Source organism: Limulus polyphemus, unplaced genomic scaffold, assembly GCF_000517525.1.
Source record: "Limulus polyphemus unplaced genomic scaffold, Limulus_polyphemus-2.1.2 Scaffold2562, whole genome shotgun sequence".
In the NCBI taxonomy this organism is placed as follows: Eukaryota; Metazoa; Arthropoda; class Merostomata; order Xiphosura; family Limulidae; genus Limulus; species Limulus polyphemus.
The window spans coordinates 100,811-113,952 of NW_013668172.1; the positions used below are offsets into that span (position 1 = coordinate 100,811).

General features: G+C 29.7%; 1 protein-coding gene across 5 annotated transcripts in view; it reads right to left on the reverse strand.

The window, feature by feature from the left end:
- Nucleotides 1-4,474: 4,474 nt before the first annotated feature.
- Nucleotides 4,475-13,142, reverse strand: part of LOC106467307 (protein lev-9-like) — a 63,062-nt gene continuing 54,394 nt past the window's right edge. For 4 of the 5 annotated variants that reach the window (XM_013927648.2, XM_022395470.1, XM_022395468.1 and 1 more), the window contains exons 5-7: nt 12,643-12,817; nt 12,136-12,255; nt 4,475-7,111 (exon numbers count right to left, since the gene is read on the reverse strand). In XM_013927648.2, the coding sequence (XP_013783102.1) occupies nt 12,663-12,817 (155 nt within the window). In that variant the 3' untranslated portion in view covers nt 4,475-7,111; nt 12,136-12,255; nt 12,643-12,662. Of the gene's footprint in view, nt 7,112-11,308; nt 11,480-12,135; nt 12,256-12,642; nt 12,818-13,142 lie in introns of all 5 variants that reach the window. The other variant, XM_013927647.2, reaches the window with a different exon arrangement.

The window sequence follows — 13,142 nt, forward strand, 5'->3', positions numbered from 1 at the left end:
GTGGTTCGTTTAGTGTGTTACCATATTGTCCATCTTCTGCCATTCTGTTAAATTTGGATTAACTCTCACTGAGGGTTGCAATGTTAAATTAGTATTAAATTTCAATTGAAATCGGCCTAAGGAAAAGCATAACATCAAGGAAGAGGAAGTTGTGTATTGTAATTACCTCACTCCTTCGTCGTGTAAATTCCATACTCATAACCGTTTATAAATGTTTCTAAGATCTAATTTGGTAATCTTAAATCTGACAAAATTCAATCCTAAGTTGCTTTCTGTAGCAAGGTCCAATCACTGAAACTATATTGTGTTTCAAGATAATTATTGTGTGTCCTACTTCACACTGGGTATGTAGAATAATTCTATACTGTCACATGGAGCAGAAGAAACTAATCGTCCAATGAGACTTGCATCATAATATGAGTTAATATGAATTTTATTTAGATAAAAAAAAAGGCGAATTAAAAAAAAGTCATATCTAATAGAAGAATTCTACTGCGTGCAAAAAGAGGACAAGTTTGTGATGAATTCTGGCTTTCTCAAAATCATTTCATGCTTACAATTAACTTTTGGTAGCTGAACAATCAGAAAATTAGATCACAAGAATCCAGAAGTATTTCAGCAAAGAGCTTTATTTCATCTTCAAACAAGGCCTTGTCTCTTCACTCATAGCAAATCACTTCAATTGTATTTCCAAATACCTAATTATTGCTAAGGATTCTCTCCAAGTATAATGGATTTACGTATCATATTGTGGTATGTAAAACACATAGTTTCTTTTCATTTTAGGTTAGAATGATGAACATTCTTTTGTTCGCCAAAATTTAAAATTGTTTTGCACTAACATGCGTTTGGCACATTTGTTGAATACCAGCCAATTTTGAAATGAAGCGACCTTATTCATACGATGGTCACACATTATCAAGCGTTGTTACATCTTTGGTGTATGTAAATTTTTTTTAAGGTAGATATCACTAAAAAGGTGTTTAGATTTTTTGCTAATTTTCGTCTAGTGACATCAGTCATGTAGAGATTTTAAAATACACGATGACTTTGTCTTTCCTACTTTTACTAAAGAGATGGCCAAGTGAAAAATGTATTGTGGAAGATTTCACCTAATTCGATTTAAGTTTATTTTCACAGCCTTATCCACATTATTATATTCTCCTGGCAAATGTATTTCCACGTCTAGAAAAGAATGTGTGATTGTCTCTTGTCTAGTGGACTTGTCAACTGATCGAGTGGTCTTTTACTGTTTAATAAATATTTTTGTTTTAATAACAAAAGTTGGTCTCTTTCCTCAATTTAGTCAGGTCAGAATGTAGTTTAACTCCACAATATATTTTCTAATGAACATTCGGGTAGAACGGGAACAACTCTTACACGTAAGAAGTCAGTGCAACTAAGAATACCACAATCTCTTGAAATTTCGAGTAAAGTAGTGACTTCATAAATAACTTTTAAGTTATTTTGTTAAGTAGAGATTTGTATACAGTACCTTTTTGCATAAATTTAAAGTTCAGTATTTCTGTGTAGTACCTCATGTGTTTAACTGTTCTATCTTTCAGTATTTTTCTTTTGCTAATGAAGTTGTCTTTTACTAACAGACAGATAGATCTTCTAAATAATTGGGTATTCATTCTGCAATCCAATGACAGACAGCTAAGAATAAGGATAATTTTATCTATATTAACTTGTAAACAATGAGCTTCAGCTACATGAACTATAATCACAGTTGTAATTCCCAATTACTTGGTGCTTGTGGTTTTTATCTTCAATTTCACTTCTTAGTTCATAAAGATTAATTGTTTTTTTTTATTTAGACATGAAACTATGTGACTTGTGATTACTTCTAAAAACCTTTTCTGTTGTTTTAAACTACTAACTTACTTACAATATTTTTCAGTTAATCTCCTGCAAGGTATATCTTGAAAAGGATCTTTTTCATCAATGAATAAATCATCTTGAACATATACAAGTCTTTACTATTGGATCACTTTTGAACATTTCAAAAGACAAAAAAATGCATTACATACATAGTTTTGGATGTTGGTTGGTGGTCCTACTGGCATAATATATAGAGCAACTTCATCTATAAGCCAAATTCAATTTTTTGAACAAGTATGAAATATTAAGTAATCCAGACTCATGCTAAAATGCTTAGCACTTTTTAATAAAATGGTGATTGGGATATTGAGTAAATAATAGTTTTCTAAAATTTCTTTACAATACAGAGTAAAAAATTACACATAAAAGACAAACTCATAAGTGCTTCCACTTACCATTTTTGTAAGTATTATTAAAAGTCACAATTCTTAATTTACAATATTATGATTTTTCAGTAAATGTGTTCAAAAATAATTTCATATAGATTAACAACTTTCTAACTTCTGAAGCCAAATTTTTAAGATTATGGTTTACATATGAAAGTAAAACCTTGTGCTGTTCACATGCATATTTAAAGATAAAAATGATTACTGAATTTATCACTAAAAATAGTTTTGAGCATTGCAAAGTTTTTAGCTTTGTCAAGTGTACTGAAACTCATAGCAAAAACATACAAGTTTTAACTGCAAAACTATTTACTACAAATCAGTTTAGTAGGTTATGCAATTGTAAAAGAAGTTACTCAATGTAATCTTACAAACTAATATATTTTTCTATATACAAGTATTTGTTAGATTTTTCTTTGCTCAAAAACTAGACCATACACATGTTACTATGTAAGAAATTAACATTTTAATTAACCACAAATTACTAAATAAAATGAGACATTTATTACCTTGATAATATTGATAATACAAGAAAATAGCCTACAGTTATATATCATCCACTGTAAAATATACCACACAGTACACTTCATAAATGAAAAGCAAAGGAACAAATTCAAAATACTTTTGTTGTGCATATTGCATGTATAGTGTATAATACATGTTCATAATAAAATGAAATATTCAGTAGCTGAAAACATCATGATCTAATTTCAAAATAATGGCCTTACAGTATAATTATTTGCTACTTAAAAGTCATTAATATGATTTGTAAATTTTTTCACAAATGAAACTGAATTTACAAAAAGTGTGAAAAAATTATCATATTTTTTATACTTTTCTTCTTTTAGAAGCAGACAAGATGAAAGCTCTTAAAACATGAACTGCTATATTCTTTTAATGGAGATTTTAATCTAGATCACTAAGAGGTTTATTAAATGTTTCACATACGTATTAAAACACTTTTATTAAGTATGAAACACCCTGTAATTGCAATTGATAATGTTCTTACACTGTGAAGTTTGTGAACATTGAAAACATATTTCATACAAAAAAAAAGCATTCTGTCTAAAAACAGAAATTTCCATTCACTTGTCCTTTAATTTGTAAAGAAACCTGTTAGGATTAGAAGCCTGTAAAATTAGGCAACAAAACAGTAATACAACAAATTAAACATATCATAGTCAACATACACTATTGGAAATAATATGCTTTTCAATATAAAAACTGAGATGTAAAAATTATATTTCAAAAAGGAATATTTTAATATATTCAACATTTATGGTCAACTACAAGTCATTTCACTATTTTGGTATAATTTTGCACCTTACACAAATGGATGTAAGATTTAATTACAAAGTTTAAACTATGAACATAATTTTCACAAAAATATTTTTAATCCTCACATTTTTATTAATCATACAAATTGCATTTCAAATTATGTAGTTCCTCAGAAAAATTGGTGTTTAAGAAAATATATTTCACCGACGCATAATATTCATTGTACGTACAATAAACAGAAAATTGTAAGTTAGACGGTCTATTACTGTTTTTTAAGCAGTTGATGGCAAGCATTTTTAATCCTAACATTTCTATTAATTATACAGGTTTCTTTTCAAATTATTGTTTATTTAGTTTTATTTAAAAATACAAATATAAAAATTGATGTTTAAGAAAATATATTTTACTAACACACATAATATCTACTGCATAACCAATAAAGAAAATGTTTCCTGGTGAGATGGTCTGTTATAGTTCTTTAAGCAGATAACGGTGAGCAGTAATAACCTCCATGTTGATTATTCTACCAAAATAACAGACAGATGATACAATTCCACACATAACTATCCATACACTGCAAAATGACTAAATGCAGTAGAATTACATATAAAGGCACTGAAATGATTAAGTGGAAGTTAAAAAAGCAAACATTAAAACTGGAAAATTTAGCTCATGATAAGTATTTAAAAGATACTGAGATACAACAGTGTTGGTGATTATGCTTTGAAATCTCAAACAATGACAGAAACAGCAGTAATGGATCTAACTGATTGAATATTAATCTCATCTTTAATAAACTATCACTTTTAAATGTATTTTTGTTTATTTGTTTGTTTGATTTTGAATTTCGCGCAAAGCTACACAAGGGCTATCTGCACTAGCCATCCCCAATTTAGCATGCCTTCCCTCTAGTCTTACACGGGATTGACCGTCACATTATAATGCCCCCACGGCTGAAAGGGTGAGCATGTTTGGCAGGACGGGGATTTGAACCCGGGACCCTCAGATTACGAGTTGGGTGCCCTAACCACTTGGCACTGCCAGGCCTGTATTTTAGTTTCACAGTTTATGTTTTGTTGTTATGCACAAAGCTGCACAATGGACTATCTGTGCTGTGCTCACCACAGGTACTGAAACTCAAATTTTAGCCTTATAAAATTATTCAAAATTTAGTGAAAAGTCTATGCAAGTCACAATTATAGTAAAATTATGGTGAAAAATTTGCTGTTTTAGTAAGTGATTTAAATTTAGTAAAACAACAATAATAGAGCTCTTATGATTCAAAATATTTTGATATTTTCTTCAAAAAATCTCACTTTTCAAGAGATTAGTACATTACATTTACAATGCAAATGCATTTTTGAAACATGAAATCACCACAAATAGGGTTTTTAACTAGTCAGTTTAAAAAACAAAAACTAAATTAGCTCATAAACTACTAGAAAATTAATGTAATGCATTATTATACCTCATAATTTGGCTTATCCACATACTTCAATCAAATATCTATTGTTGCTGTACTTTTAGCAATCATAATTCAATATACATTTTACTTTTACTCAGAACTTTTAACATTTGAATTTACCACTATCATTAAGTGTGAACAGCACTAGAAGTTTAACATAACTTATAACCTCAAGTGAATAAGACAAAGAGCTCTTTTTTGTTCTTTAGTCATTTTGCTCTAACAGAAACTACATTATTAATACACACCTTTTAATGATATGGCATAATACATACATACATCTCCACAAATACAAGACAAAATAATGAAATAAATCTCAAAACAGATCTGGAACTAGAGACTGTTGGTCCATAAGAGGTAGGACTGTTTTAACTAAAGAAACTTCTTGGTTTTAGTGAGTACTGTCTTTTATTCCCTGATTGTGTTAAAAATTTTTAGTTTGTAAACTATTAGTAATACTTTGAAAGACTAATCTAAACAAACCTATTCAGAATTAATACTATGAATACTTCCTTGCAGTTTGGTAATGATAACATTAAAGTTGTGAATATAAATAATTTTTGTAGCTTAATAATTCATCATACATTAATATCAAAATTCTTGCAGTCAAGCATTTGGATTTGAGTTAGTTTTACCATTCTGAATAGTCTGCAATTAAATTATCACAGAGTGGCCTAAATACTACCCTTTATTTACAGCAACACGGGTCTCATTGTTATGATAATTTAATTGCAATCATACCACATAAAGTTGAAACTGAATTATTGCAATAAATAGGCTTTCTTTTGTGTAGTTTTAATGTTCTTAAATAACTGATATTATGGTGCCAAGGATTGATTTATGGGTTTATATAGTAAATATGAATGTTAATTTTAGAAATGTAAGTAGGAATAAATAATAGCATTATTACCATTATCATATTTTTTAATAATCAAAAAATCAAGGATTGACCTATTAACAATTCTTAAGAGTTTACAACAAACTAAGCACATGTAATCGGGTCTTAAGAATAGTTTTTAGTATTCTATTACTTATCACCTATTAAAGTTTTTTTCTTGTATTTTCATAAATCTGTTTTCAGAAAAAAAAGTTCCATTGTTTTTAGCTCTTTATTAACCCTAAAAAATTGTATTATTTCAAAGAAAACTAGCAAGCTTCATTTTAAGTGAACTATATATATTGTATTCCTAACTTTCTTGGAACTAGATCAATCCCTAGTGATATAAAAAAATGATTAAAGTTTTACAAGGTTTGCTTGATGTTGAAATAAATTGCACTGAATTTAAAAAATCTACAAAAAAAGATGATGCTATATGAATTATGCTTATAGATATTTAAATAAAACTTTTTGCACTTTCTCACCCATGGCACAATACATATACTTAATCATTTCCTAACACACTTCTGTTATTTGTATTTCAAGTACATTGACAGGTTTTGTTTGTCCTGGTTATGTCTATTACTACAGTTTTCTCTTATGAGAACCTATACTCTTGAAAACAGTATCTTCTGAAAAATGCAAACTAGTCTTAGCAGAAATGAGTACCAAAAAAAATGATTAAAAAAAACACACAATACACAGTCTACATAGGTACAATGTGACAGTGGGATGAACTTCTACAGAGAAATAATATTTACAGACCAATCTCAATACATCTGTGGGAGTTTATGTCCCATTCTTATTCCAAAAGGCCATCTCATACAAGAGCAACTGGAGTTGGCCACAAGTAAGCAGAGAATACAACACTCTAATCTACCATTGCCTGATGACTAGGTGCTCTTGCATCTGGCCAAATGAGAATTACATAATGGGTGAACTTTGTTGATCCATTCATTGTTATGAACTAAAGAGCTGTAACAGGGTAATTCACAAACTTCTCTGAACCAAGATGTTGAATTTCATCCACGTTGCCAGCATCAGTGGGATTGGCTTTACGGTTACCTCCAGGATTGCCATGGTTACTTTGTGTTCCTGGGTTGCAGTATTTCTTCTTACACCAACGAAACAAAAATACTCCTCCAATAATTAAACATCCAAAGAGGAAAAGACAACCAATTACTACACCAATGATGATTCCAATTGGCACTGGTTCCACACCTGAAATTACAATATCAATAAATTATTTTTCTAAGTTCATAGATCATCTTGAAAAGAAAAAAGGAATTTTATAACATTTCATAACCCTTTGTATGAAAAAAAACTAAAAAAAATGAATCATTTGTCTCTATTTTGCACAGTTGACATGTTCATTTATAGCTTTTATGATCTAGTAAATGCTATAATATACATATATCTTTTGTACTATAGATGCAAAAGTTTATAAAGCTTTTATGTCCTTTATCTGGTGGAAAGAACAATAAACATAACAACAACAAATCCAATATTATAAAAGAAAAACTCAGTGATGTTTTTAGTGAATTAAATTAAAATGATTAAAATAAACATACTGTTTTCACTCTGTACTTTTAATAGTATCCTTTCAACGCAATTTTAAACAATGTGTTCAACCTGAACACATGATTAAAATAAACATACTGTTTTCACTCTGTACTTTTAATAGTATCATTTCAATGCAATTTTAAACAATGTGTTCAACCTGCACTGCATTTCATGGACTTCTCTTATTATTTGGTGTAAATTAAAATATTTCAAGATTCATAACGTGTTTTGATGAAATGTCTTCTCAACATTAAACCAAAGTTGGCAAAATATATAAAACACTGTCTACACCTTTTGATAACACAGTTATTGAACTATTTTAATACTTATAGCATAAAATTTGGTTTACCACAACATTGTTACTGCTCCAGCAGAAAAAAACAAACACAAACCTGTATATTACTACTTACAAAAACATCATGCAAGGAACATACCAAAAGCTGTCTAACAACATTATTTATATTACACGAATGTTACATTGTTCTTTGTGTAAGTAAAGTTGCTCATATGAGTGAGCTAGCTTTATGCTTTTCAGTTCATACATACATATCAATATGCTTTTGTGGATTTGTAACAACACAAAAAATTCATTAGCCCATTTCACAAGCTGATACAATATTTAGTAAGTTGATATCAAAAAACAAAAGTGTAGTCACAATAACATATTGTACTAAATTGCTGTAAAAATGGCCGCCACAGTTGATGCCTTTCATACATAGTAACGTTTCTGCAATTGAAATAAAGATAAAATTTAAGCTAAATACACTTTGAATGTTTTAATAATTTCTGAGAGACTAAGTGACCGGTATTACTCTACTCTTGAAACAAACAAATACAAGTAAAAAATCTAATTAAAAATATGATTACAAAACATATTTATTCAACATTATTTATTTTCAACAAATTACTACACTTTTAATTAACATATTTTGAATATACAAACTGAAATAAAGTTAATATAAAAACATATAAAATAATAAATACATTCAAAAACAGTTATAGTTAATTCTTTGATATTCCAAACACTTAATGAACACAACGTATGTACTGTCTTGTTACTTACTGCAGTGAATAAATATTTACATTGGATTTGAAGAATACATTACACTGATTCTTCTAAGTTGTTCAACAGTCAAGTTGTTTAAGATACTAAAAATAAATGTAAAGTCTAGTTTTTATCATTCACTACTAGTCACTGAATTATGCCAGATTTAGAGAATTCCATCTCTCATCAGTTACCATGAACAAAAGCAAATGACTAGGTTTGTTAAAGCAGTGAACAATATATACTAAGTACAATGTTTAGTTGCCTTTTACTTACCACAGTGAACCTGTATTTATATAGAATTTGTTGAATACATAGCAGTGATACTATTAATTAATTCTTCTAAATTATATAGGAGACGAGCTGCTTAAGAATATTAAAAATAAACATGAACCCAATCCATCATTTCATTCACCAGTTGTCACTGAGTCATAACAGTTTCAGGGAATTCCACCCTTCATCAGTAACCCTTGACAAAGACAAACTGAAAAACAAGACTAGGCTTTTTTATACTAGTGTACTAATAAGAGGACTATTACTATTTTTGGCAGACTGTTACACAATATAAAATTATTTTAGAAATATGCTAATATTTTGAGGTTCAGCAGTAATCCAATGATAAGTTCCTTGTTATGGAAAGTACAATTAACATCTTGTAACCACTTTCAACTGTTTACTTAAACTCAAGACAGAAATTTATAAAAACGCTTTTAACAAAGTAATATTAAAAAATATTAATATACTTGGAAAATTTAAAATCTTCATAGTAACATTATAAAAATAAGCTTAAAGAAGTTAGTGAAGAATTCCCAGCCACCACATTAACATTCAAAAACAAAACTTCAGAAAGTTAGTGAAGAATTCCCAGCCACCACATTAACATTTAGATAAAAAAACTTCAGAAAGTTATGTAAAGAAGTTCCAGCCACCACAGTAATATTCAGAAAAACTTTAGGAGATTAGCAAAAAAAAATTTAACCAAAGCACATTAATATTCAGAAACAAAAAAAAAGCTTCAGCATATTATCAAAGAATTTCAGACCACCATAAAAATGTTCAGATGGTTAATGAAGAATTCTAATTATCAAAGTAACACTCATAAAATAAACTTTTGTAAGTTAATAAAGATTTAAAATCCAGAATAGTAAAATACACAATAACAGCTTCAGGAGGTTAACATATCATTCAAAGCCACTACTGTACTCCCACAAAATGAGCTTCAGGAAGCTAGTACAGAATTCCAAGTCACCACAGAAGCACACAGATAATAAACTTTACAAGGTTAGTAATTAATTTCAAGACAAAATAGAAAAATGATCTCCAAGTAGCTAATATATGATTCTAAACTGCCAAAATAACACACAAAATGAGCTTCAGGAGGTAAGTATGTAATTAATTAACAAGCCGACATCAGCTCAAGATGGTTAATAATATATGGTTTTAAGCAACCAAAGCAATGCACAAGAAATTAGCTGGATTACAGGATTAAGTAGCAACAAGATATGATCTCCAGGTGGTTAATGTATGATTCTAAGCCACCCAAGTAAGACACACATTGGAAACAAGTTTCAAGAGGATCATACAGGATTAAGTAACAAGATATGATCTCCAGGTTGTTAATATATGATTCTAAGAACCAAAGTAATACACATACACACAAAATGAGCTTCAGGAGGTTAATACATGTCTTACTGCAGAAAGACAAAGAAAATGGATTTCAGGAAGCTAATAAGTAATTCCAAGTTACCACAGTAGCACATACTAAATGCATTTATGGAGATTAATATGTTGTACTTGATTCTCCACCACAACAGTAACAAGTTAGGCACAGGTAAAGCTTCAAGAAATATAGTCTCACAAACTATGTAAAAACATGGCTTATGGGACAAGTAACAAGAAAGCCCTTATTGTGCAAAGAGACTACTTTTGTGAAAGAACAAGTATTGTGGTCTTTGGAACAATGGCAAAAGGTGCTTTGAACAGTCAAGTGTAATATATAATTTGAAGGTACCACAGTAGCACATAATGAAGGAGTTTATGGAGATTAAAATGTTATACATATATAGCAGTGTTCCCAAACTTTAAATAGTGGTTTCCTCCTAACTCAGCAAAGTTTCTGTTGCTCTCCCCCTTCACATTAAAATAATTTTGCCAAGTAATAACAGCAAAATCAACATTTTCTTTAGTTGCTTTTAATAATTTTTTAAAAGAAAAAAAAATGCTTAAGCTTTGGGAACATAATGACAGTTTTGTCAGAGTATCACCATCTCCAACAATTTTGTTTCTTCTATCATTTTTGGGCTCTCCCACCAAAAGCCCATCCCCTCCAGCCACCAGTACATGCCCCTTTAGGTAGGCATGCCCCACACTTTGGAAAACATTGTTGTATATGATTCTAAACCACAATAGTAACAACATGAATGAGCTCCAGGGTGTTATTATGCCATTTGTAACCTATTGTGGTAAGATACGGGAGACACTTTATGAGGTTAATGACAAATTTCAACACACAACAGTAAAAACATAATGTGAACCTCAGGTAGTTAATATACCATTTTTAACCTACTGCAGTAGTAAGATGCAGGAAAGGCACTTCATGAGGTTAATGACGTGTTTCAATCCACAACAGGAAATAAAACTTCAGGTGGTTAACATAAGATTTCAGAACACTTAGGACAAGATAGTTAACGCAGAATTTGAAGAAACCTCAGAAACACAGTTACACCCAGTATATGATTTTAGTCAAAAACTCAACATGACCACACCAAGACCCAGAACACAGACGTTGCATTAGCTGTGCAAAAACTTACAGATTGGTAGCTTGCTTACGTCCCAAAAACCAGTTGGTAAACATTTTAGCTTTGCATTGCCACGAAGAGAAAAGCCTGCTTTACATTGATATGTTACCACTTGATCAACTGGAAAAGTGTTTCCTCCATTGTGAAATCCATTGTTGATTTCTCCAGGATCTCCACATTGTACTGCATGCACAAAACAAATAATACCTAAACACTAGACAATGTGAGCTATAAATAAACTTTTAACAATAAACACAGGTTTTAATTTCCTTCACATTTTGAATCTCTGATGTTCGTTATAAAGTTTAATGCACTTGGAAGCAAATTAGAGTTATTCTTAAAAAAATTTTTCATGTTGCTTATTTAATGACTTTCATAGGTTCCTACTGCTAAATATTCTTACCTGTTAAATGATTACTCTTTATACTATTTTATACATGTAACTTACAACTGTAAAGTTAATAGTACATAGAAAAAATGTTAAGTCATATTTCCACATAAATAATTTGCTTTCTATGCAAACATATGTGCTGTATTATGGAATCTGTGTGATATTACTATATTTTGTTATAGTAAACATGATTCCTAGCTAAAAAAAGTCTTCACATTTACATTTTATGTTTTTATCTAGTATTTTCATCATTATACTTCAAACTAACAAGTGTGTAAAAACTGGAAGTATGCTTTGTGACAATAACTGTAAAATCTGAAAAGGAAAATATATGAAGGGAGAGTAAAAAACACAAATTTTATGTCCAAACTGTAAATAAAGGGTACAACAAAATGATTCTCAATAAAAAATACTTCACAGAAGCTTAAAGTACACATGTTTGACTGACCTTTTGATATGTTATTATTAGTTTCGTTGATGGTAGCTGCAATTTGAGTGGGATCAACTGAAGATGATGACACTGTGGATGAACTGGTGGTGGTGCTGCTACTACTACTACTACTACTAACTATAAGAATGACAGAAAAAGTATAAAACTTACTAATTTTTTAATGCCAAATAATTTGATATATATTACAATGAAACTTGTCTAAAGGTATTTTTTTATAAAAGCATGTGTTTCAAAACCAAACTGATACCTATATGTATTCACCAAATATTACAGGAAACAGTACCCATTCTGTATGATAATTTTTTTTCTATTTTCTTTTGATTAATATGTAATTCACTTATTTCCAATTATGCAAAAACAAAATTTCACTTCATAAATAGTTTTTAAAGCTTCCTTATTTTAAATTTGTATTTTGATATATAATTTATATGCTCTTGTATTCAGTTGTGCACAACACAGCCCACTGAAATGACATGTCTGTCTTAATTAACTAACTTAACTGACCTGGGCACACTGGAGGATTTCTATTCCAAGATCCATTCCCTTGGCATTTCACAGTTTTTGGTTTTTTCTCCTCCTTCATTACAAATGTAGATGATTAGACTTCCAACCTTGTAGTTATTTTTTGAGATATCATAAATGCGACCTCCAGGAAGAACAGGCTCAGGACAAGTTATTTCTGATAAAAGAAAATAATTAATGAAATAAGAAAGATATATTTATAGCATACAAATCAATTAAAAAATTCACCTGTTGAGTGTAACATGAAGCTAAAAGTGAATGATGTAAGAATGGTTCATGTGGCCACAGAATACTACTGTGTACATTTAGGGAAAGTTTCACAGTGATGGCTACTAAGGAATGCTTTTCAAATTTTCTAATCTGTATTAAGATGGAATAGATGGTTTGTAAGATTTAAATGTTTCAATAATATTCTCTTAGTCAGATCAAGACATATTCTAATAAGACAATTCCATATATACATTATCATAACTTAGGTAAAA